Genomic DNA, 27,268 nt, shown 5'->3' on the forward strand with positions numbered 1-27,268 from the left:
TCTTCGATGATCTGGGGCCAGATTACGAGCTATACTACGGTGATTACTGCCTATGTTTCCCATATTTCATAGACTTTCATCGTTCTTTTTACCAAGCGCTTCTTCCCTCCGCAATGTTTCGCCCTGTATCACTTCTGTTCGATCACGGTCATTTTCTACGTGGACGCTGCGCGTAGCGTCACATATTCTTGAAGGCCTTCTTTTTTGTTTTGTGGCTCCTCTTACAGTATTTTCGTTAGGCTATTCACCAGGTCTACTACCCTCTTAGGTGTTCTGCCGACATATGGATCCCTATAAAAATTCGACCCACTGCCACCTCTACGTATCAGCCTTCCTAATCTCTATTTCTATCCTTAATGGAAAAAAATGGATGAATATGTTTTGTTTACAATTACTTGCGGCGTTTCATTGTTTCCTTGGGCCGTATACTCGTATGCCTTTATCCATATACCTATTTTCTTCAGAACAGTTTGCGTTCTGTGTTGTAAACTATCTTAGTTACGCGCTGTGACTAGAATGTCCATGTGATCCGCGTATGGTATCGTTTGAGCTCTTTAGAGCTTCAGAATTTTTATTTATTTCTTAACATGCTTGTATTGGCCTTCGTTGATACGCTGGTGGTCATGTAGAAGTCTTTCAGCTGATGATTAACGGCTTTTTTACAAAAGTGGGAAGCCTTAAGCTTTTAAGGCTATGAGCGGTTTTTTTACCTTATTGTGTCTATTATGACCTATGACCTAAACGACTTAACCGCATAGCATGTGTATAGGTAAATAACCATGCACATTTTCCTGGACCTCTGGTTTTGTTCGTTTGAATTTCGGGTGTCTTGTAAAACCTGTTTTGACTGCCGTTTAGCTAGACCGACTCCTACGGAATTTGTATTAAGTATCCAAGACCGCAAATCTATTCTTTGGTGACACTGTTAGTCTCTTACCTATTCAAGACCCTTGTTAATTGTGTCTAGTAAGTAGATTAGGCGGTATGCTTTAGGCTCTCTGTAAGGTTTCTCTGGTTCTCTGATGCGGACCAGAATGGCTCTTTTCCATCATTTTCTTTCACATCCCGCCCGATCCAGGTGCGTTGCATTTAAAGAATCTTCTAGTCACTGACTCAGTTTTCTTTCGAAAGTAAAAGGGAATAATGCATTTATTATTATTATTAATTATTTTGTCCATCAAGGTTTGGAATCCGGTGACTACTTTTTACTTCTTCCCTCTTGCGCTGTCCTCCACTTATTTAAGCAATTCTTTCTAGCTCTTATCTTTGTGTTTTGCGAATTCATATTTCTCTGCTTAAAATAATATTCAATTCCTCTGCGTCGTCGTTTCTTCTTCTTGGCTTTGGTGATTTTCGTCCGGCTTTATCGCAGGCCTTTCTGCGAGCTAGAGTGCCTGCTGCGTCCATGGGCGTTTCCGAAGGTGTATGTCGGACCATGTTGGCATTGTGCGGCCGCTCAAGAGGCCTTCTTACCTGTATTTCCAACTTGTGTTTTAACAAAACCTTAGGCTGAAGGTTGCAGAGAGAAGCAGAGATTTCGCACATCGATTGTACCTACAGGATACCTGTTCCATGCTAAAGATGCTATTTAAGAGTAATAATTATCGTCTTCAAGAACGAAAAAAAATTCTGGATGGGATCATTTATTTGGTGGGACATAAATGGAACGATTTAACTCCTTCCATTAAAAACCAAAGAACAGTCATCTTTGCACGTCATCGAGGATGGCGACCGCAACATTTCCACGATAACCGCATATAAAAGCATCCTCAATTGTATCAAACTGCCACAAAACTGCTTTTTACTTTGCATTGTAAACATTTTTTAATATAAGTATGAAGTTGGCGACGACATATTTTGGTTGGCAATGATACTTCACACAATTCTTTCTTAAGGACAGCTAAAGAAGCAGTGGGAACGATCGTTACGCCATACGTAAAGAAAGCGTCACCCTAACAACGGGTATTGTTTGTAAAAAAACAAAAGGTGCCTTGCTTACACATATCCGTGCATCGGCTAACAGTTTATTTGTCGCTAATCCTTATACCTATATAGACAGGACATTGAGAATAGGTCAGTGGAAATCTACTACCTAGGCGATATACATCGTACTCTTGGGGGGTCATCGAACGAACAAGTCAGGGCACGTTCTACAAGTAATCGCATATTAACACTTCCATCATTATCATCATAATATTGTGAAAAAACGTACGTTTACGCTATAAAACATTAACAGTTTTTTTTTTTTTCTCAGACTCATAGCTAATTTGTATTCTGATGGTTTCCCTTATCACCTATTATAGTCGTGCTGGCTGCCTGGTTTTAGCTATGAAACTGTATTCGAAAGCCGAGGAAAGTAAAGACATAGCATTCACACAATCCGTGCAGATTACGGCTGGCCATACCGCATTGTATAGACAGTCTGAATGTTCAGGTTAATTGCGTCTGATTACTTACTGTATACAAAGCGTTTTCTACAGTCATATAGTTTGATGTTTTTGAGCTAAATTGCATGTAAGTTAAGTTCTATTTTTTAAGTTAACCCGATACTTGATTTTTTTTTATCTAAAAAAAAAAAACTTTTAGAATCTCTGTGTCAAATATCAGCCTGATAATATAACTTTCGTTGTCTAAATTGTGTAGTATACTAAACAAAGAATGACTGTTTAGAGCTGCACAGCGAATTTGAACGTACTCGATCTTTCTCCACCACTCGACCATACACTTATCGTCCAGTTTTTACTGCTTTATTATACGTTTTGAATTTTATCTTCAAAACCCCCAAAACTAATAATATAGTAGACGGCCAGAGCAAAGCACGAAATAAACACGATAATATCAAGCTTCGTATATTACCCTAAGATTCGCACACACACGGTGCTTGCACGTGAGTTCGGATGTCTTTCAAACTTCGGCGTGAGTGTACAGAGTCTTGTACATCGTGCTATTACGGTAATTATACTTGTGGCTAGATAATTTGTTTTTTTTTTAACTAAAAATAGCCCATACAACATTAAACATTGAGGCGGTAGTATTTCGAACATCGCCCTGTAATCCCCTCAAGCTAGTCTTCGGTTGTACATGAAAAGAACGGTCATCAGAGCGATCATTGAGATTCCTGAAAGCGAATGTTGTACGGGATAGCTGCAGGTACGAACGAATACCGGCATCAAGATGTGCAATGTAATAATAAGGAATTGTGCCAGTTCAATCTTATCTAGATAGCGCTTCCAGGTCAGATAGGGGGTTAGACGGGGTCCAAATGTTGCTAAAAATATATACGTATACAATATGATATGCACACACATATTAACGCACACCCCAAACACGGCCTGACCCTCAACACCGTAAGTCAACCCGTACACCCCAATAGTCACCGAAGCGCAATGATGGTAAACGTGGAACAACGAAATTCGATAGAATTTCTTTTGTAGCGCGTATATAATTGTGCCAACGAAGTCGAAAATACGAACAAATAGATAAGAGTGCATTAGCCCAATAACTTCCATTGTGCGAGACGACCGGTCATCATAATCCACTCCTGAAAGAAAACATTTACAGACATTAGAAAAGTGCAGTTAGTTAAAACATAGTTCAATGCTTTTTAAGGCTTTTGTCCAACCATAACCGTCGAGTCTGAGTTGTAGATTTTATAGTCGTCCCGCTAGGCGCAGGTGAATTTTCAATTCTGATTTGCTAGGAGCCTGCACCTTTTTAGTTGATATGTGTTCGGCGAGGCGCAAAATTTCGTATATTATGCTATGGGCGATTACTGGTAAACAGCCTATTTAGCAGTCTTCTGAACGCTAATATATTTTAAACCCACGTACTATTTTTTCGTCCCTTGCATATTATTACAGGGTGGTTTAGTAAACCCTCATCATCGGTAAAGTCAATCCTGGAATCATGATTAACGAAAGTATTCAATGGATCTGTACACTATGCCATTATATATGACCCGAGATAAATTTTCATCACTCTGCTCCGATTTAACGTAAGCTAAGCTTCGCTATATCCCGAAGAACGCGTTCAGATACGTGTTTGTGTCGACATACATGAGCGAATGAGTATGTGTTTTGTACATTTTGGCAGTAAAGGAAGAAGAAGAAAAAAGAAGATGTTACGCATGCGTTAGTGGTGACGAGACATTTTCCGCGTTTACAATCGATTACACATATAAAGTAGAAGGGTTAACTTTTTCCGATCAAACGGTTTCTCTTGCCGAATATAATATGTATTTTCTTTGGGGGAAGGATAGAGAATCGAAACTCAAATGCGGCATTTTTCATTTGTTACTTTATAGTAAAGCTTTTTACTTAAGAGTGTTATAAACATTCAGGGGTCGTGTGGTACAAATCAAGTAAGTTTGGTACGTATGCGAAACGTTCTTACCGCAGTCTTGTGATAGTATGACTAGTCACCTTAATGATTTCTGACTGAACGCTCGCTCTGGTACTGAAGAATAACACACCTTCGCTTGATGCGGTTAAATTATATTCTACGCAGCGTAGCTAAAAATTGTACGAAAAACAGAAACTTTTTATGATCAATCCGCTAGATTTTAGAAAGTTATCATAAACAATAGCTTGTGTCAGGACGGCCTGACTTCGCGTCGTATAATAGTGTTACCCTGCTCGATCGTGGTCTCGCACCTTCGTTTTTACCATTCGACCTAAAATGTGATATCAGATTAGGATTGGCGCTGCAGCAGCAAACAGCAGGTAAACAGCCCTACGCATTTTTATGCAGTGGTCCATTTCTCAAATTCATAGATTATCTTGTCGAGTGCAGGTGGAACCTGGTACAGCCACTGTTTACACTCCTAGTTAATAGAATTTTCTTTCCATTCGAACTAATTCGAGTAGATGAAATTTTTTGAGAAAAACGATTTTTAAAATCTAATTTTCTGCGCAAAATTCTCGGGTTAAGCATCCACTGCTATGACGTAACCCTCAAAAATAGCAGAAATAGTGGCAATCATAAGCGGTCACTATCTCCACGTTAGAACTTGAACTAAACGAGGAATTCGTATCCAAAAATGGTTTACTTTGAGTGTAACCAAAAACGATCCGGTTAGAAAAAAACACAGTTCTTTTTGCCGCCTGACTAAACGGCTAGATCCTTCAAGGTTTCAACTGACAAAAACTTCCCGCTCTCCCAGAGTACTTCACAGTAGAGAGCGCGCGAGAAGTGCACAGCAGGTTACTGCAATTGAGTCAATTCATACATGGTACTCATTTCTTGGAAATAGGTAGACGGCCATTTGACATCTGAACTTCGTTACCTTTTACCAACGATATCCAAGATGTACTGCCACAATGATATGTACCGATCATTGCGTAAAGCTACTAAATCTGACTAGTCGTTGGCGATGTCTGTATACTGTTGACGTTACAGCAGCTAAAATCGTAAAATGAGACCGGCGTTAGGATGGCCCACATTTGTGGTCCTGTATGCGTACATATGCTATCTGATAAACAGTCGTGCATTTAATTGCCCTAGCCTTTTGCGTAAATAAGTATTTCGTGCTAAAACAGGAAACGTTTCCACGACCGAAGGAGCCGGGGCTAGCCTGTGTAAGTATGTGAATTGTAGAAACTACCAGGCTCGTGATGGCTAAAAGTAAGTGATTTGAACAAATAGAAATCGACGCGTGACAGACAAATTCCCACTTTTAACTAGAACGATTTTTAATATTTAAAAGACACAAATTTCTATATAAAAATACTGTACCTAATTAAAACTGAGCCGGTATTTATTCTGGCCAAAACGTATCTATCTCGCGAATGAATATTATAGGTTCGTTTTAGATAATTCTTGATAATACCGGGTAAACGATACCTGCTCTGCAAAATGCCTTGTTTACTATTAACGGAACACACATTTATCGGAAACTGAGTTAATGTTTTTGCACAAATGTATTCTGTAGTAACGTCCAGGAATTGAATGAATAAGTTAATGCCGACCCGACCCGGAAAGCTAGAGTATTAGCTCTGTAACGTAATAGTTTCCTTTCAAAATATTGGCCTATTGGCTAGAAAGCCAGCACTCAGGATGCCATATACGTACTTGATCGAATTCAATGCGTTCCACCCTTCACATGTTACGAGGCATTTCTAAGCGTAATTAATACAAAGGCTTTTGCTATAACGAAACAAACTAATATTAAGGCAAACTTAAAGTTAAGAGATAACTTATAAAATAAGGCAGATAAATATCCAAGACAAAAGGACACAACGAATCATAGAACTCTTTTTATAACCACAACAAAAAAGCCATTCGCGGAACGGTACGACCGAAGGGACAGCATGACAGTTCGAAAGTCAACTTACCTTGGCACAGGAAGCTGTAGCCTCCACCGAAGTACGTTAAAGGTAGCGTCCTGCACAAGAAATATACATTTGAGGCCACCATAATTAACGAATAGAGCCTTGTAGACCACACCAACTCGAACGGTTTCCGGTTCGCCATCACGGACGGGATGGCACGTTTTACCTGGTTTAGCACATTTGCAGGGAAAATGTCGCCGAACATATAGGAACTTCAACTCGACCATCTAAATGAATATCTATTTGGCTATAGAGTTTCAATAGAGAGTTTCTTTGTTTAGATCATAGTTCGTACCTACCAAGTTTCTAGCAATAAAAATAGCCAGTTCCAACAGGCGCTAACGAACGTGAGGGCAAAATACGGTAAAGGATCTTCTTTTCGTTTCAAGTGGTGGCCTAGCATTGTATAATAACAGATGTATCAAACACTATAAAGAATATGGTAAAATTCATTTCAAATGAGCTACAACCACTTGACACGGTACTTACTACATTGTGTATGTAGGTCTATTTGAGGGTTAATTAGAGCGCGTGATCAAGTCGTTTCGAAATAAATAAATAAATAAAGCTTCGGGAGGATCAAGCTTTGGCATTTTCGAACTGACAGTGCACGCAGCCATGCACGTATTTCAACTGTATAAAATTGCTAATAATAAGCATTGCTATTAGTTAGAAAGAAGATTATCTTAAGAAGGATTACTGATTACCGCTATACAGACATAGGACAGAACGCTTTACGCAGTTTTACTATAATCGGAGTAGTAACTGTGCTGTATTTTAAACGGTGAACTCATTTTGCAAACGTTATCTACAGTGATTGTTTGGGACCCTGTATAATTCATTCAATTTTGATATCCATCAAGCGGTTGAGAAGCGAAACAGACCCCCTGGCTTGTGCGAATAGTAGTCTCTTACCAGATAAACGTAGCAAGCGAGTATGGTAATAAGTAATTTCGGATCGTCAAGCATTAGCCATCCTTCCGTCCGTTGATCCTTGCTGGAAAAGAAGGGACTTTGAATCGGGCCTAGCACCTCGGACGACATTTTTGCTGTTTGTGCTGCAATAAATATAACGATAGAGAAATTTAAGTTCATGCCACTTTGGTCGACGCATTCAAAACGACCCCTTTCAACATCTCGTAATTACATCTAAACTAGAACTATTAACTTAATCTAAGTTGCGTGGAAAACCTGCCCGTATAAGGGTATCATAAGCCAATGCTGACGAACTTAAAGCATGTACATGGTGCTTCTAAAAAATGTATTTGGCTGTGCCAGTAGAATATTAAGTCCAAGTCCGCGTTATCTAAAATAATAGATTGCTTTTAACACTGCGGACATAGTTATGATGTAGGCCTGTGTAGGATGACTAAAACTGGCTTCAGGTATTAGAAGCATGACCAATTTTTTGAGAGGCTCTAAATAAAACGCAAGCCTCGGGAACACCCGAGAATTCCGGAAAAATTTCCTATGTCGCAGAACAAACAGCTGCCTAGGAATCTTATCTGTTTGAGCCTTAGCTATCTTTTCTAATATGATAATGTATAGAGACATATACGTCGGAGTAGAACCCTGTGCAGCACATTATTTTCTGCAGCAATATTATTGATGACTGTATCAATATGTTATGCTGCAGATCGATAGTAGAATAAAGACTAACTTGTATGTGCGTATGTACGGTGAAGCAGGTATTAGTGAAGAAGTTGGATTTATAAGCGGCTCGAAGCTTAGAGATGCCACTGTGGGCAACTGTGTATCTGAACATATCATTGTGAGGAAAAAATATTCCAGCATTTTCAAGTGTTTTACGTGACGAGCCCGTGAAAATGAGAATAAATTTAATGCGATCTTCAGATACGACGAGGCATAGCATCACCACTAGCAACAACGGCGGCGGCTACAACATTAGTTGCTACAACAATCGATAGAATTATTTTCGTCGTTATTAACACAGTTTAGGAGTGAGGATCAGCTGTGCCTGAGCGGATCCTTAATGAAATCTCTCCGTAGATCATCGTGGACGGTTCAATAGTTAGGAAAATGGATATCGTCACGCATACGTCTAACTTGTTTAAAACTGTTCCGTGTGTTCTTGTTTAAAAGTGTTCCTGTGGCGACAGCTAGCAGTCGGTACGCTGGGGCTGTGTATGCTCAACGCCGACGTGAGCTTGCGCGTATCGTGTCATGCTAACGGCATTCTGTACAAAGCAACTGGCAATCCATGGCGGACGATAGCACGGTAAACTCGGCTATCGTCATGCTTGCGATCCCCAGTGCCGTTCTACAGAAGTCTGCATGCAAGGCGATGAAGAATGTAAGATAGAAAATGGAGAATCACCTAGATAATCTAGCACTAATATACGGAGCAAATAAAACCTTCGAACTAGGCATTTGTTTTATTCCGGTAGTAACCAAGAGGCCTAACGAGAATCGATTGCGAGTCTGTTGGCTTTTCATACGTCTAGCGTAGCATCCGATCTGGATGAATAACGACAGTGTCCTTTCCAAATCCTTAGATCGTAAATCTGGCGGTTCTGGGGTGCGAAACTGATCACTGAAGGACCACATTGTTTTGGTAGTGCGTCCTTTTTATGTTTTGTCATTTTAGGCCTCTTGCATAAAATTAAATAATTATATTTGCTATATACGCCTTCCTGGCGGCAATGTCTGGCCTTTTGCACACTTGCTCCTAATCCGACGAACTGCATACTTTAATTCCACCTGCAGACCCCAATCCTACTGTCTATTTTAGACCTTTTCCCGCCTGTGACATCTCATCAATTCCATCTGCTCCCTAATGATTCAAGCTTTCTACAAGACCGGGCTAAAAGCTAGTCGTAACGGTAATTTATAGTGGAACACGAAACGTGTGATAGCCAGTATGAGTTGTAGATTATGTAGATGCTATAATGGTTACGGAGATCGGCAAGGCACGGATGCAAAGCCATTTTCAAAGAGCTCCATGACATGCCTAGAAGAAGAAAGAAGAACTACTTGCAGTCCACCTATGACATTTGCGTTCATCTCGTATCAAGTTGCTTTATAGTGGCTATAAATAAGTATATAATTATGTCAAATCTGTAAGTTACTCTATTTCTGGTTGCGCAAGATGTCGTAGTCAAATAGAGGAGAGCTCAGCGCTTCTGCCTGCCATTATTCTTATTGCATGAGAGGCTTTCAAATCTTTGAAAAGTCGACTGTTTTTGGGAAAGCTTTACCTATGTGTTAGCAAAATGTTTAAAGCCATTATGTCAATTAATCGAATAAGTGATTCAGTCTCACAAGCAGGAAGTTTCCCTCGTGTTATCTTTCCCTGTAATTCATACAAAGCGTTTGACACATTTGAATGAAATAGGCGCGGTCCTTGAATAGATGACTGATACCCGAAATTTAATTCATTTTAATGGCAACAGTGACGCGTATGGTAAGATCGCTATTTGTTTGTTTCTCGAATGGGGACGCTGCAGGTAGCCTTAGCTATTGTATGCATACATATTTCATTGATGTGGTTTAATTTTTTCCAAAAGCTTCTAAGTTGAACAAGAGAATAACATCGACATGGCGATAGAAAACGTATGTAAGTAAAAAGTAATTAATAACATTTATTGTATTATGAATTGGTTCCAGGGGTCAAATGTTTAACAGGAGGCTCCATCTTAGATCGGTAGTCAGAGGTAGGCCTTTATCGGGGGTTTTAAAATGCATTTTTAGTTTCAAACGTATGAGGGTCATGTCTCTGAAATTTGTAGAAAAGTTTAGGCAAACATTTCTATTGCCTCGAAACCTATTATAACCAAATTTTTATCTATACAAATCAATTTTAGGACATATTAAACTACTGGTGATCGACTGCAGCTGTGTTAAAGATGCCGCTTCGAATACTCGACAAGGAGTATCATCTAAGAGAACCTAAAACAGCCAAATTGAGAAATTGGACCTTGTATCCAAAATCATAAAGTAATCAAAAATGACAGAGGCAAATAACGATTTACAAGCGCTAAGGACAGGCTATATTAAAAGGCCAATGTACAGAGCTGTCCGATAACATGTAAAGACCTAAATTACTTTGTGAACCACAACAAGTGGTGCTAGAATACAACTTTCTTCTTCTTCATACCCGAACTGATAGCAAATAAGAAGTTCACTTGCGCCACCTGTGTAATTGGCTCCCAGATTCGAAAAGAAACTCAAGCTAAAACCCTATCACTTCATCAGCAGCGCCTAAACAGAGCTCTACTGTTGGTAATGCTGATTCAGGATTATATTTACGGCTATTAGAAATTTTCTCTAGACGCTTACACGCAGGTTTAAACGGTTATACAGCTGGGAGGGATAGTCGTTTAGAATGACGTTGGGGTTGACATTGAACAATTGTTATACGGATAATGAGGGGTGTTTGGTTGGGGGGCGAACATGGTTATTTTTTTTTTCTGGCGAAACACGTTGGCTCAACGTTGCCGTCGGCTAACATCAGTGAGCGTCAATATCATCACAGACACATATTTATTCGTTAACTCATATTAGTCTCCGTATCAGCACAATGTATTTTTCAAGCATTTCTGAATACCTGAATATCTGAGTCAACACAGTGACGCCTGACACAAATTGAAGTAATTATCTTATCTATCTTCAAACTGCATAGCATATGAGCTGCTTAGTTAAAAAATTTCGGTAGACCGTTTGTAAGCATAATATGCCAGATAGCGATTTCGCATAGGAAGAACATGAAGAACTGTGGTAATGGCGAATCGGACGACGGCACAGTTCGGCGCCTCATGCTAAGAAATGATCTCGCAAAGCTCGGTCCTGGCGCTGAAAGCAGGATGCTTTGCGTTTTTGTTGCACGTATGTAGCGCTGACGTAAAGCTCGATTTGAAAACAATGGCGCCAATTCAGAAACATGCGGTCGCTATGGCAACCCCGAAGCAGTTGTTTCAAGTGGAGATGTCGCGGGTGCTAGCATGGATATTGTTCGTCATAGAAATTATACAATGGTAGACTTTTAATAGTTGGACTTGTTACTGGCCCTGAGGTTGAGAACCTATAATCGTTGTGGCAATATATATTACTTCTGTTTATGGACGCGCTATAAGCGAGTTATTGGGGAATCTTTTCAATGCGCGAGGCATTTCTAGATATATTGTTGTTCGAGCAGATACTTTTTTAAATTTATGCTATAAAAGTAAAGTCGCTTGACGCATATACCCTTTAAAAAGATGGCATATGAAGGTAAGATTTGACACCTCACACAATTGTTATTATCGAGTTTTGCAGTAGTAGCACTAACTGGATGTTGGCAGGGCAAGCATATAAATGTGCACTGAATACATAACCTAGCCACGGAGCTTTGTCCTTAAAAATTGTTACCTGGTAGTTTCCAAATACCCTGCCAAAGCTCTTAAAAGGGCACGCAATAAGATTAAATATACAGTACGGCATCATCTTGAAACGATGTCAATGACGCTATGCGCGTTGTCGAGCCTCAAATATCAAATTTATGACGGAAATTCGTTGGATTTCCATGTGTATGATATAATACATGGAGTAACAATGCTATGTGATATGCAAAATGGCATCAACCGTTAGGTCACCTTACATGTCCAGGCCTTGTGACAGAGTTTGCCGCCACAATGCTGAAAGGTTTTAAATATTACCGCGAGTGAGAGGCGCTGCTGTCTTCTTGAAAGCTCACGAGCGCATGCATATTGAAACTGCTTAGATTTCAAAGGCTAAATTTCCAAATCCCCTAGATTTCCGGCATCATTGACAGCGCCGTTGCCGGCAGCAGAATTACGATGGAAACTCATAATGATCCCTATGTACTTTTCAAGTTGATTGGATCATGTTTACTGAAAGTCTGCTTTCGTAAGGTTACGACAGGATCTTTCACAAGCTCGGGATTCATGGATTGAAATTTTTCTCAAATTTCCTTGTTTCTGAAGCATTTAGTTGCAGTTTATGTGCTTCTCGATGCTGGCGTCTTCACAAACTGGTTCCAAAACAATCACTTAGTTATCGAGGCTTGAAGAGACTAACCGTTTACCCGGAGCAGCCCGCGGTTGCTTGGTATAATGGCCTTGGCGTAACCTTATTGTTTCTACCAATCTATGTCGCATGTAAAAATGTCTCGTAGGCCCTTCCCGACGTTCTTATGGATTCGCCTTGCTTAGACTTGAATTCAGACCAGATGTAACTTTCGCATATTGATCTGAATATTAACCCATGTCAGTTGGTAGTTCCCATTTTAGGTGTCACTCGGCCTTTGTTGTACATGTAGGGACGAGCCCATATGCAATATATTAATGCAATCGAATGTTACGAATCCAGCCACGATGCAACACGGTTAGTACGACGCTGTGTATAACTCATGGTGGCTATATAGTATCGAAGATTGAGCATTACGTAATGGGTAAAGGATAGTTAGAAAATGGCGGACGTATTTATCGCTGACGAGACAAATTTTCTCATCTATTATTATGGGTTGTCTTGATGAGTTTCTATGTTGCAATATTACGTTGTGGGTAATAGTATCTCTGGTTATACCAATTAGGATCAGTAAATCGCCATGACTGCAGATCCAACATTATTTCATGGAACGAAAACAGAGTCATATTTTTTCTCTGCTGCAGTTGCGCATATCGAAGCGTTAATATGGCACAGATATCCAAATTCCGTGTCTGATCATCATCAAGTCTGGTCTGTACCATAAGCGTCTCTTTTAATTTTAGTTTATATTTTTCCTAATTGTCTTAATTGATATCTCAATTTGTAGGCTGCTCGAAGAGTACTTCTGAATGGAACGCGCAACTTCAAGTTAGCAACCGCCTGTCTAGTTCTATACTGAACACTGAGCTGCAACAACAAAAATCAAACCTATTTATAGAAGGCACATTCGCACATCGACCCTTTTCCTTTCTCATACGACACTTTTTCATATGAAGCTCAAGTCTCCTCAATACCTTGTGGAACCGCTTGTGCCCATAATCACCGCCAAATTACGCTTGAGAATAAAATAATTTCACTGTTGGGTTATATTCCAAGTTCTAAATTTAGTATTATATCTTACATATGATATCTATTACATGTGGAATATATAGATATAGACATGATAGATGGCGGCTTCCAGCATGAAACGAAGTGTGTCTACACCCCGGGTCTCTCTCTCTCTCTCTCTCTCTCTCCAAGAGTACAGTGACTTACATTTTCAAGACGCACACCCGAGTACAGCTATAACTGTGCCGTTGATAGTAAAGGCGTCAAAAATCATTGTCACTATTCGTATATTTCCAATGTCGCTTAATGAATCGTATACTTCTTGTAAACCTAAGTCTTCTCTAAACCTGTCTCCCGGCTGCAAATTTAGCTATCGGCCTTAATAAAATGAGATCGATTTCTATCAAACACGATTGGTCTATGTTTCACAAAAATTCACTTTAACCTAATACTGGAATATGTGAACAAGGATCAGTTCGACAGGTTATGGTACGCTTAGTGTTCAACACACTTTTACTATAATTTTTATAATTGGGGTACTTGAAATAGTTGGGGCTTAGTATAGTTAGAAGCGAGTTTTCTTTGATCCCTACTTATGGGGCCGTATGGTTGGGGCCTTAGGCCACGATGTCTGCGGTTCTAATCCTTTGCTGAATAACATTATACGTTCAATTCGAACTATAATAATAATAATAATAATAATAATAATTACATTTCTTTGAACAAAAAGAACATCCAACATTACAGTTATCCGGCTTAGTGTTCATAAGTGCTATTCGAAATTTTCGATATGGATTCGGTCGCTCAAAAGTGGGGTAATGGAAGAGAGGGGTTGCTGCGTTTTCTCCAGTACACAGGCTAGTGAGGTCTTAAAAAGCCTCTGAACATTGTCAAGAAGATTGATATAGGTTATGAGTGTTCTGCCTGTTTTTAAATGTTTGAAGATTCTACTAGTTGTGGTGTGTTTTGGTTAATATTATATTTGGTTGTCACTTCTACACAAGATCCTTCGTACCATAATATATTTTGTAGTTATAGTCGAGGAATGAATTTTTCAATACATTTTGCTCGATATTGTTGCAAAAAAAAAATATCTACGGTTATTTAACCATATATATATAACGAGTGGAAGCTAAATATCTAATAAAAATTGACGCCATTGAAGGTTAAAAGATGACCTCGCTGTCCCTCTCATCTCACACAATGCAGCTCAGTCCATCATAACTAATCATAAACTATTGGTGCTGTGGGGTTTTTCTCACTGATCAGACATTGTCAGCGACACGAAACCAGAAAATACCACAAAAGAGATGTCAAAGTGTGTACAGAAGGAAAATGACCGAAAAAAAAAAAAAAGATAGAACAATAAAAGCTTTGAGTTAGCTAGCGGCCCTTGCCTTGTAAAATAGTTTCCTAACAGTTTGTGCAAGTTTATTAGATTGCGGTAGAATAGGCTCGTCACGAAGGCCGTTTTTTTTTTTTTTTTTTTAGTGTTACAGTCATCCCATTCACAGTACTAATAGGCAGTTATAAGAAAATTACTTGGATATATGTGTTTGTGTGTGTATGTATGTGTAGCGTGAACGTGGCAAGCTGACGTTAGATAATACCGATTATGCGAGGGATTTGTCCAGCATAATTGAGATATTTTTTTTAGAAGTATTTGCGTTTATGTTAATCGGTGGTAAAGGTACGCAAATGTCGTCACACGCGTGGGCTGCTCGCTACGCTCTAAATCAAGAGACGGACAGCCTCTCAGTGTGTTTATTATTATTTATGGCACCTAGATTATGGAATCAATAACATGTTCAGTATGATGGTAATCTCCAACGTTGAACTCTTATTGTTAGCTTAGCGGGCTCGCATTATTAGCAGACTATTTAGCGGTTCGTTTGAACTGAGCTGAATAGTAAATAGGATAAAACATAACGGAGGCATTATTTTTATATAGCGCTAGGAATGTGTACGCAACAAATACTATCTATCTGGTATTATCTTGCTACCTTTTCCGATATCAGCTAAAGTGGGTTCGATGTTAGATTCGTTTATGGCGTAACTGCATAAAGCTATGTAATCAGTTCGACCATCATTATTGTACTGGATATTCGTACTAGATATATATCTAGTAAGATAGTTTACGATCGTGTGTTTGAATCGTCTTTTGATCCTCGTGTTAACATCCGATACGCTCCCATCGGTCAGTTGTCTCTAACTGTTAGCAGTTTAATTTTTTTAAGCTTCTAGGTAATTATTAGACCGGTCGAGAAAGCAAGCAACGTACGTGAAAAGACCGATCCTTTCTCAGAAACTTCTTCAACAAGCCATGTAGTTCTTAATCCCTCCTAGTTCACGATAGTCTTCCCTGCACTCCAATATAGAGCGAATCGTTAATTTTTTCAAATTGTTGTCCAGTAGTAATTGTTGAGATTGTTCTCAAACATGTCTTTTCTTTTTTATCATGACCATATTAGTCATTAAATCAAAGCTAAATTGAAAATTTATTCGAGACAGACGTATTTCCGTTCACGTTGATCGGCGACAAAGATACGCAAATATGCTTATGTTATAAAAATATCATTAGAAGCATCTTTGAGATAACTGGCACGTACGGTTATGTTCAGTTGATCTCGAAAACGATTCGAACGATTTTTCAGATCAACGAGGAGACGTTATGGGAAAATAAATAGCCCATCAAAAAATGCTTAGGCTAAGAATTTTATGGATCTTTTTTCCACACTCTGATATAGACGGTGTTGAAGTGGCACATATTCGGACATTTTTTTTTTTCAGCAATGACTTAAAGCTTGTAAAACTTCTAAATATGCTTAATTTTCAGAGCGGTACGCTTTAAGATCTATGTATGGTGTTTCTCCAGGTAACGACGAAGAAATCGAAACCAAGGAAATTTCACTTGTTTGGTTTTTACCTATCAATCTACTTCTTCTTATATAGTCGTGAAAGTTTCACCTCGAGATAACGAGTCAATGTGACCACGAGCAGAGTGACGGACGGCTAGTTGCAATAAAAGAATAAGTTTATTGACCTAAGGGAAAACATTTCTTATAAGATTATGGAGTACCTAGTACGTTACGGTGAAATATCTGAATCAAGTGACCGCGCGAGCAGTCAACGTGACGTTTCATGCAATTCTTACAAGAATTATGTAATGAGCTTACTGAAACAGGGTGATGGGAGAGCTGAATAAAGAAAATTGCTTTGGAACCACAAGGATAATTTCGGCATGGTAACTACATCATTGCTTTCAAGTGTAGATTCAGGACATGCGGGTCTGAACCCACTTGAAGTTAGGCTACGGAAATAACAGCGTTCAGTTAGAGTGTCCGGTATTTATGTTCAATGCGAATCAAGGATGAAAAATATAACAAGGAATAGACAAAAATTCTGGGTGTCTCCGGATGAAAGTGGGCTGATGCTGTACACGTATGTTGCTGTTTGCTATAACATAAATTAGATAATTACAGGCACTCCATCGTGATCTCACAGATGTCCATATCTTTCGGAGTAAAAATAATAACAAACAGATGGAACCTGTTATAACTGTTACAGTGCCGTAGGAGAGGGATAATTGAGAAAATTATCGTTACCAAGCCTAATTCGCTTAACTACTGCTTCTCTGATAAAATCGACATCCATATAACGTAAGCCATTAATCATATTATTATTATTATTATTATGATTTTTCACAATATATAAATAGACACAATGGAAATTACACTATCTTAAAAACAGTAGAGGTAAAGATTTGAAGTCATCGCTTAACGTTGGAACCATAGATGCTAGCCAATTATCTTGAAACACCTATATATATATATATATATATATATGTCCAAGTTTTGTTCGTTCAAAATCTACAAAATCTTTCTGGAAACGGTAACTTAAAGCTGCGCGCCGCTGTATAAAATGGTCTAATATCTGCTTTCAAACGTATTTGCAGTACTTAAGTCGCTATATAAAATTACTTTTGATGGTCCCCACTTGAAGAACAAATGAGTCCCAGGGTTTTTGGGCTAAGTTGATGAAGTATTTTCCGTACGAGAATGGATACCTACAGATACGCGGTTACCAAAATTTATTACCAAACTGGAACATTTTAAGATTCTGGTGAAAATATTAAGCCTTTTGAGAATACGAGGCCGATTGAAAATGGTATTGATTGTCTTTATTGCACAGAATATACAAGCGCTTTGGCCAACAAACGCGTAGTGCTTATATATTAGAATAGTAGCACTGCATAATATTTTTATTTGAATTAATTAATAAATATTAGTTAATTAATAATAAAAATTAATTAATATATAATAATAACTTAACTCGAAACAATAGAGCCCCATTTAATTTAAGGCAATAATTAGTGACACTTTTAATACGTCTTGCAAAACTTCGGGGCCTCGTCTCACAATGCCTGCGTAAGCTAGTTGACTGTTATAGCAGAATAAGTACATTCAATATTGCTCGTTCTCAAACCTCTCGATGTTTCACAATTAAAGAAAACAAACACAGATTGTTGAAAGATCATAATAGTCTGTCGCTCACGGTTAAACGAAGTGTATAGGTTCCATCTCACCTTGCTACGTAGAAGGGTTTGATCAGCCTCACTATTCCGCTATGACCAAACAAAGTATTGCCACTACACTGAGTCTCTTTCTATACGTGCTCTGACATTCGCTTGTGACTTACGCTCACACTCGAACACTTAACGTGACTTCACGCGACGAGGCGTGAAGTCCTAAATGCAACGAGCAGGTGAATTACTAGTAGTCCTAAGGCACACGGGCACTAGTGCCAGATTCAAGTTGAAGAAAGAACAAATCAGCAAATGGGACAGACCATCACGACGACCAACACCCGGTCGCACTAGGATCCTTCAATAGAGACCCAGGGACAGGGGAGCCAACTACAACGAAACTTTTTGCAACCCCAAATGTGCACAGCTGGCGGTTAAAAGAACGGATCTAGGATTTAGATCAATGCGCACACCAGTCTGCTTCAGAACGGAAGTGACGCTAGTTCAGCTGTTGCTTCTGGGCTCTTAAGTGATTGTCGCTACAGATCTTGTGCTTTGTTAACACTGCTACAACATCGGATTGATGATTTTCCAAGGATAGTCGCATTCGTCTAGTAGCCAGTCTGTGGCCGCTGTCTTTGATGCTCCTTGGCGCTAGGCGCTGATCGACGGTCTGAAGCGAATACGCGTTGAAAGAGGGTCAAGAAAGTGGCGTTACTTATGGTGATGATGGCAGCTATGAAACGAGTGGCTTAAGACCATATAAGAAGGACGGTACAAACCGAGCTGCACTGAAAAATAACTACGAGTCACTTCCAGTTTCTATCAGTCTAATGCCTTTGCTTTGTAGCGGAATGGTTATTCTCTCCACATCGCTTTACTGTGTGTGTACAAGATATGGCCTATGTAAAGGGAACATTTTTATCTTGCCTTTACTTGTATCGACTGTAATCGTTGGTAAATTCGGGTTAATTTTCTAGCATATTATATTAAATAATAAAATAAAATCTCTATTGAACCCACAAAGCACACTTCTCAGAGGTGTCGATTGTTACGCTGCAGTTATAAAAATTTAATAATGTAAAATTTTTGTACATCAAAGCTTCTATCTATTAACATTTAGAATGGATTTAATTTGGATTAATTAAAAGATAATGGATTTACTTTCCGAGAGCTATATTCGCTCGTTGTTCAGAGGAAGTCCCTCGTCTCCTTTAATGAACCAACAAGTCAAGTATCAAAGACAATTCACTTGGGAAAGTCTGACATTATAGATGAAACAATAAATAATTGTTTAGCAAATTCAGCAGGTTATGATAGAAGTGCATCTCGAACTTTTAACTTAATTACATAAAATTGAAGTAATGTAAAGTAACTGTAAGCAGAACATCAGTGATTATTTAAGTTGTGAATGCATCTTTTGGAAGTGAACGAATCCACTATTTAGTGAGCATATATGTTAGCTTTGTTCAAAGTTGCCATATTTACAAAATGTAACTATTTTTAACACCGAATTGGATACCCTGTCTTTTAAAAGTTCGGACATCTCGTCGGTAATAATGATATGCGCTGGTCGTCAAAGGCGTGGTAAAACTAGAGAAGTGCAGCTTATGAAGAAAAATTAGAAAACGAAAGGTTCAAGTGATAGCAAAGTAATTATACAACTTGGCAAGTGCCTTCGTTTCCTATAATATTCTAACTTTTGCTTATACCATAAAACGGCCAAGGAACAAACGCGAGTCCTCTATTCTATGGAAAATCATACTATAATTAGTATTAATAATAGCAGAGGTAATATTAATAACAAGAATAATATAATGGTGTTTCGGGAAAACGTTGACCGTTTTTCTGACGTATCTCAGGTAGTGTGAATTTCGGTAAATTGACATTACTATCATGTGAAAGCTGACGTTTTAGTAGAGTGTTTAATTTGTTTGAATATCTTCTTTAAGATAAAGCACCATGAAGATGAGTAGACTTTCGTTACGTTCCACAAGTTTCTTACGATAATGGCGCAAATACTGTCCGGACCCGTAGAAAAAAATCTGTGCTATTTATAATCAAAACGGCTTATCGGAAGAACCGGCCCAAAGACGGTTCTGTTGCTTTTATTCTGGGAACTTCATCGGGAAAAATCAATGAAGTTCTTACAAAAGTTAGGCAAGAGTAACACGTGAGTGGTCGCGATATCGCCTAGAAGCTAAGCATCCGCAAGCGAACAGCTTTTAAGTGCTTTGAAGAAGGTCAGCTGCAAAAAAGCTCGTTGATTGGGTGCCACACGAACAAATATGCTTGGTTGCATTTTCATCTGCGGAACCCTACAGAAATATAACGAAACCAAATTACTTCTAACATTGAATTTCTTGTTCATTGATGATGAACAGTGAATCACAAACGTAAGTAAAAAAAAAAAAAACTAACAGATAGGCTGTAAAATTTATGGCAAATTTCGGACTACCGCCAAAAAGATGGTACTAGGTGTTCGTGAATTGTGAGTTGTTGCTATAGCCTACCAAAACGATGGATACGGACTTTTACTGTCTATAAAATTGCAACAAGCCATTGAAAAGAATCAATTAGCGAACGCAAGAGGTGTGTTTTTTGCCACGGCAAACTGTCAGACCATGTATATATAGTTACTCCCCACAAGTTAAGGAATCTTGAATAGGAAATTTCAATGCATCTGCCGTATAGCCTAAATCTTATACCGTCACTTAGGTTTCTGTAGAACTTCTGTTAATTTAGCTTCAATGATGGGCTACAGAAATTACTTGTCACAATTTTTTCGCTCAGAAAGCATAGTTCTCCGTTATATATATTACTGCCGAAAGCCTAATTATAAAATAAGGTCGGCAAGCTTTGTAATTACAGCCTAACAGACTCTTCGTTCACGTACTTCGTGCTGACGAAACAAGTTTACTCTTATTGTGCATAATAAATAAATTACTCTGGATTCAGATAGACATATGGACCGGTTCATGCGGACACAGTAACATTTCACCCCATCTTGTCAAGATAAATGGTTCCCTGCTTTACAATAGTAGCTCTCATTTATATGCAAAGTAATGAAACGCCTGCCGTATATTAGTGTATATTTCAGTAAACAATACGTTGTTTGGCGTGAAGAAAAAGCTTAAAGTATTGGATGTCGTTGCATTTTGGACTTATTTAACTGACAAATAAACGTGGGCTCCGACAGCCAGCTGTTTCGGGTCAAGAGCAAAAGCCAATGTGGTAGACAAAGACTGTAAAATCTAGTAACGTTTTATTTATTCAGATTATCATTACCGTTATCGTACATTTGAAACGAGTGCTGAATATCAAGCTTGCACAGATAGAAGCAGACTTTACAAAACGAGTACTAGTATCAGACCTACAGAGAAGTCACAGAAAAATCATTGTAGCAGTATATGAAGTTGTGTGTATTTTTGTAGCGTTGTAGTTTGCCCAAGCCCACATTGTCGTACTACCTACAAACCCGAGAATCCCTGAAAATCGGCCTTAGCTTGGAGGTGGACATATTATAAACGATCTGCGCATATCTCATTCCATTATAAATACGATAAGCAATAATATCCTACTTATTGATGTAAAGAGTAAAGATATTTCCATATCAGACGGTAACATCTGAATTCGGTGAATAGCTGATTTAGACAAGAATTAAACGTTTTTTGTACAAAGATTTGTTCAAAAAGGAGGTTATTCGAGCAGTGAGATACAGCCTGATATCGCGTATTAGCTGTTTGTTTCTTTTATGTACATTCATTTTGCGATTGTGTTATGTTTCTTTTGAAACATCGTTGCGTCGTCTGCCATCTATAAAAAAATAGAGCTACTACGATCAAATTCACGAAAGGAACAGTCCAAACTATTTGCGTCGTATAAACGTCCATATGCAATTATGTTTTATAATTTGCTCGATAATCAGTATCGATTCGTTGTAGGTCGTCGTACGGTAGAAATGAGCCTCAAATGTTTGTCCTTATTCCACGTATCCTCTTTTGAACCTAAGGAAATTTTAGCCTGCATAATCATCATGGTAGCGCCATCGTCTCAAGAAATACCAATAATGCAGAACCCGAAAATGTGTACGTGCCGTACTAGTAATTCAATCAACACCTCTATCTCGCGTCATTCAAGCAAAAGGATCACGAATAGTATCGAACGGTAAATAGACGTGCGGCGTTGATCGAGGTTTATTTACGTTCCGAGAGTAGGTTCCATTGGTTATGTCCATTTCGTAACTACCGCGTTCCGTAAAGCTGGTGTAAATATTTATTTATTTTTTTGTTATAATTTTTGGATGTGAGCCAGTACAGCAAGTTTCACAAAAATATTCTCTTCACTTATTTATACTTTTGGCATATAAAATTGTTTTGGTGCATCTGAGATGGCTGTGCGTACGTATATACAGTGAAAACAACCGGATGATGGTGATATGATTCGGATCATTAATTTTTAATAAACGAAGTTTAGTACGGCTTTCAATTAGCACATGTCATAGGTGCAGCAGGCCCAGCGCTTGTCAGACCACTGGCGTTGGTCCAGCCCGGCGGTTGCGTAAGCGTATTTCATTACGTGAGGAAGGGAACATAAAAGGCGAAAAAACGTGGCCAGCGACTCGATTAAACTAGGCAACATTGATCTTTTTACCGAAACCCATTTGTAAGGCCGCTTACAACTTATGATGAAGTTATCAGCCAGCGCGCAGCTTTGATGCAACCAACTTATTATCGCATTTAGCGTACTCGAAATTCGTATGCACAGTAAAAAATAATACTAATAATAGCACTAACTAATTCTGAAAAATCAATAAGTTGAATTTTATGACAAATTTTACCAGCTTGTTAAGTAAGGTGGCACGAGACAACGAACCCTATCGAATCCTGCAGATCTGTCGTTAATCGATATAATTAGGTTTGCGTATGGAAGAGTGAATAAACATATGCTGTACAGAAACTTCCGTTCCTGCACGGCTTGTCAAAATTTTAGACACATTTTTCATAGATTTGTGTAAAATTCATGGTTCAGAAGGAATAGCCATATAGATAGAAGTAATGTTTATGAATTCTGAAATTTTAGCCGTAATAACCAGCATAGACTGCTACTGTGCCGCCTCCTGAAAAATGACAACATTTGCGGATGCAGCTATAGATATATGTATATATATATACATAAAACATAGATACATATATATATATTTGCATCTGATAGCTACTCTGTTTTGTGGTCGTACGAAATACGCATGGGCCAACTAAGCATTAAAACATAGCCCACGATATATATATATATAGATATAATAACATCTACCTACCTAGATCTTACCGTAAAGGGTTGTTTTATCGTATGGAGGAGTATTAATTAACTGGGCTTTACTTTAGTAAACTTATAATCCAAGATGGACTTTGCCTAGCAAAGTTATTAAGTCGCACTTCCTTTCGCTGTACAACCGGCCGTTGCATTAATGCAATCTCATATATACATTTAGTGGTACCTTGTTCATATGCGTTTTCAATAAATTTATTATTAATCTAAATCCCAATCGTAGTGTTTGACATAATTGTATCAAAGATTTGGATATTTTTTTTCCAGAACTAGCAGAGCTATTAGTTTTAACTATTCTCTTCTAACTTGCTTTAATTTAACCAGTGCTCACACGACAATAATGGAACGTCAGGTTCGAACTTCCGCAAAGACAAACGCTCCCTTCTAAGATAGGTAGAACTTCAACGGTTCAAGGCAATCTTTCAACTTATATGTACTCTCTACTGTTCGATTTTTCTTTTTAGTTTACTTAATCCATTTAGCATTCCATCACACGGCTGGATGAAGGAAATCGGCAGTCAATGACCGGATTCGAACCTAAACCACAACCGTCCCTACGACTATCAACCAGACTCGTTACCCACCAAGCTATCACAGGGATATTAGAAATCTACTCAGCTATAGTATGCTCCCAACAACACGTTTTGTTTCAATTTCACATATGTATGTAGTTAGGAATCAGCTGAGCAGTAGCGGAAAGCTGATCACTGTTCCGACACGGCCCATGCATGCACATGGACGATAGTCGCGGAAAGCACCATCAGAAATAACCAAAGATTAACAGCACACCTCGCAATGATTTCGCTTGATCCATTTCCAAATACTTAGCCCCATGTTTGAGCACTTCTTGGCTTCTTCGTTCGCAAAGATCGTGCTCGCCATTTGTTGTCTACGGTATCGCACGTTACTATGCAATTGAAATGAAGTAAGTTGCGCGAATCAGTTCTGCATGTACAGTATATGCAATATTATGTGACTTTACCTTTTGCATAATACACATACAAACACTTAGTAATCATGTATGCCGTAAAATTTTGCTCGAACCTATACGTGGGAGAAAGCGTTGTTCACTGTTATGTAGCGGAAATACAGATCTAGATCCAGATGGTCAGGTAAGCAGTGTTTTCGAATACTTATATTTCTATCGTTTTTTTTTCTTACTTCACTGCATCACTCACTTAAGCGCACAAACACAAAGACATGTAAACCCACTGTATGATCAATTGCACGTAAAAACGAGCCTGCGAAACGTTTGTGTAGGTCCGGCCTGGCCTAGCAACCCGATTCTCCAGTCGTAGGAAGTTTTTCAGATATCTTACAAAGGGCCTCTTACATCCTCTTCAGCGGGTTCCCTTGACTAGCGGAAAAACCAGTTGAACGCAACCAGTAGGAGCCTGACGTGGCTGTTGACTGGGGTCGGTTCGCTCTGCAGTCCGGTCATCAGCCGATCACAGACGACAACACAGGGCGCACCGTTATCATCTAGCTGCAACTCTAGCGGCTAAGAAGACCAGACAATCCCGTCTTTATTTCCTTCACTATGTTGAGCTTAACACTATTACGACCAAGCTGAAGAAGCTAGACAAGCATCGGAACACGTGAAGACTAAATAGGACCTAGGAACGCTTCTTAGACGAAGTGCCACCGAAGCAAAATTTAGCATAGAAAAGATTCGAGCCGATTCACAACCATCCTTCTGCTCCGCTCGACGTAGCCGGGAGGGTCCGGAGCGCGAGAAGACTATGTTATAGAAGACACAGATATAGAGCGACAGTCGTGTGTTACGCAGACATGCGCAGGAAATATGTCGCTTATGTTGATATGAAATTATTACTTCAATACACACAGTATTCTTAAAGAACAGATAACGTTAAGTAACAACTATACAAGCACTTGGAAACATGCACAAAGTAGCGCCTGTGATATTCCGGCAGTACGGTTTTTAAACATCACGAACAAGAATCAATGGATAAACTATCTAAAGTCTCTGAACCGAAAGCAACGGATATCGATCGATTTTAAATTTATCTAGTTGTCTCGTTGAAAAGCAATTTATCGAGGCCGGACTTTCCACTTTAATAGTCTGTCAGCAGTACTTTGAAAACGCATAGGAAAAAACGACCACTTTTATACGACCTTAGTCAAAAGCATGAAAAAGTGTGAAAGTGAGGATCATTTCAATAATGCAACGATATATTTGAATTTTCATTACGTGTCCTGTTCTACTTTTTAGGCCCTATACTCTTTCCTGTTCTACTTATCGAATCCTCGGCTGAGCCCTGTCAAACAATAACGATTCCTGCATCCGTACGAAAAACATTTCGATTTAGTTGATGTCGCCGACAGTGCAAACAATTAACTCGAAAGATTAGAAAAAAAAAAAAGAAAATTTTGCTTTGGCAAGCAATTATCTGTGTAAGGTACACGCAGCGTGATGAGTTTTATTAATATAATTGGAATTGATTTAGGCACGCTCACAGGATTAGCGTCTTAGGACAAATTCCCTGTTAGCTAGTTTGACCGGTCTTCGTCCAAAGCATTTAGTATGAATCAGGAATAGTTCCCTGGTTCGTGCTACGAACCACACGTATGTATAGGCAGTCATTTTCACATGTGGGCATAAGTTGTAGAAGCCACGCTGTGCATTCATCAGTAGACGAGCTAGAATGCCGTACGTTAGTAGTTCGCTTCGCTTTCAAAAGACGTCGATACAACGTTAGTAAATTGTCTGATTCTAGTAATTGCCGTGACGCAGAATCCCGATTCGGGTTGTAACCTTGCACGATGAAAACAAAAAGTGTTGCCAAATTAGTAGCGTTCCGGAGGCACCGAGATATTTCTATTAGTTGTATTGCGTTCTGGACGATCCTCCCTTCTCCCGCATTGACCCATTTACGTCAGCCACGGACTTCTTACGAAAAGAAGCGCAGCACCGCACACCGACACACAGATCGTTTCGACTGACGTCGAAGGTATACACGAGTGTTTCGAACCAAATAGTACAGTTCTTCAAAGAAGGCTGCGTACCAGCTCATGAGATCGCTTCTTCTGCCAGCATTTGGTTCAGCTTCGCGCACAGTCGTTACTAGCCATAAAGATATTCAACATGGTATGATTCGCCCGGACACGGAGCTGGAAGCACGGGAGCGGTACCAGCAAGCAGCCATGGATCGCCGGTTTGGCGCTTCATATATTCTCTATTTATAGTTGTTATCTAGAGTTTCGCTGAATGCCGCCATTTTGATTTTGGTATGTAAAAAATCGACGACAATCAGATATGTTTAATAGGCCCAAGTGAAGCAACTATATAAATATACTGGTGGTAATACGCATTATCATATAACAATATGCGTGCATTTTGCACGGAAGCCAGATGCGGATTAATTTCCTAACATGCAGCAGAACATCAGCTTGATAAAGGAAATTTTGAGATACGTATTGAAACTTACAAGCGAAGGCCTAAACACACGCTTAAGTATCACGATACATGCCACATATATCAGTATGAGTATTGAAATGGATATTCTAAAGTGCTACACAATTATTTTAGGATAGATTGTTCAGATCACTTAATTAAATCAGTTAGATATATAGACATTAAGATATATCTTGTATCATTCGTCCTAATAGGCTTTAAGAGGCAGCCTTCGCAGCGCGAAAAAACTAGCGCGATCTACTAGGTATTCCTCTACTAGAATAGCTTGAACGAGTGTACAGGACCGCGTATCTGTTAGATATGTTGGGGGATTTTTGAAGAGATCTGATTGATCCGGAACAGCTGAAAATATAGCTCTCTCCACTACAGCCTGATAAACCGTTTGTACTGTTGCCTGGTAGAGCGATGCTAAAAATCAGTATCCAGACTTGTCAACTGCGAGTCGGCTATAGAAGTATTAGCCAATTACCATATATATCAGCCATAAGTAAACCAATATTTTATCTAAATTTATATAAAGATTAAGATATGTTTGCTAGGACCTTCCGATTTGTGGGTGACTGCTATTAATTGCTGACGACTGTGTGCGTGCTTTCAACCTCTTTACAGATTTTAATCATTTTGAATAGTTGAATTTATTAATATTTGAAGTAATTTCTA

At 38.9% G+C, this 27,268-nt stretch overlaps 1 protein-coding gene across 7 annotated transcripts; it reads right to left on the bottom strand.

The window, feature by feature from the left end:
- Positions 1–1,627: 1,627 nt before the first annotated feature.
- On the bottom strand, positions 1,628–24,819 carry LOC111271266 (very long chain fatty acid elongase 7). 7 transcript variants are annotated; one of them, XM_022851969.2, is made up of 4 exons: positions 24,506–24,819; positions 7,245–7,387; positions 6,333–6,495; positions 1,628–3,541 (listed from the first exon to the last, which is right to left on the bottom strand). In XM_022851969.2, exons 2-4 carry the CDS (start codon positions 7,371–7,373, stop codon positions 3,060–3,062), a joined length of 774 nt encoding a protein of 257 aa, XP_022707704.1. In that variant the 5' UTR covers positions 7,374–7,387; positions 24,506–24,819; the 3' UTR covers positions 1,628–3,059. The 7 variants fall into 7 exon arrangements, with proteins under 7 accessions (XP_022707704.1, XP_022707703.1, XP_022707701.1 ...); XM_022851968.2 differs by having other exon boundaries at positions 24,492–24,819; XM_022851966.2 differs by having other exon boundaries at positions 24,385–24,819.
- Positions 24,820–27,268: the final 2,449 nt, after the last annotated feature.

Source organism: Varroa jacobsoni, unplaced genomic scaffold, assembly GCF_002532875.2.
Source record: "Varroa jacobsoni isolate VJ856 unplaced genomic scaffold, vjacob_1.0 contig00460, whole genome shotgun sequence".
NCBI lineage: Eukaryota > Metazoa > Arthropoda > Arachnida > Mesostigmata > Varroidae > Varroa > Varroa jacobsoni.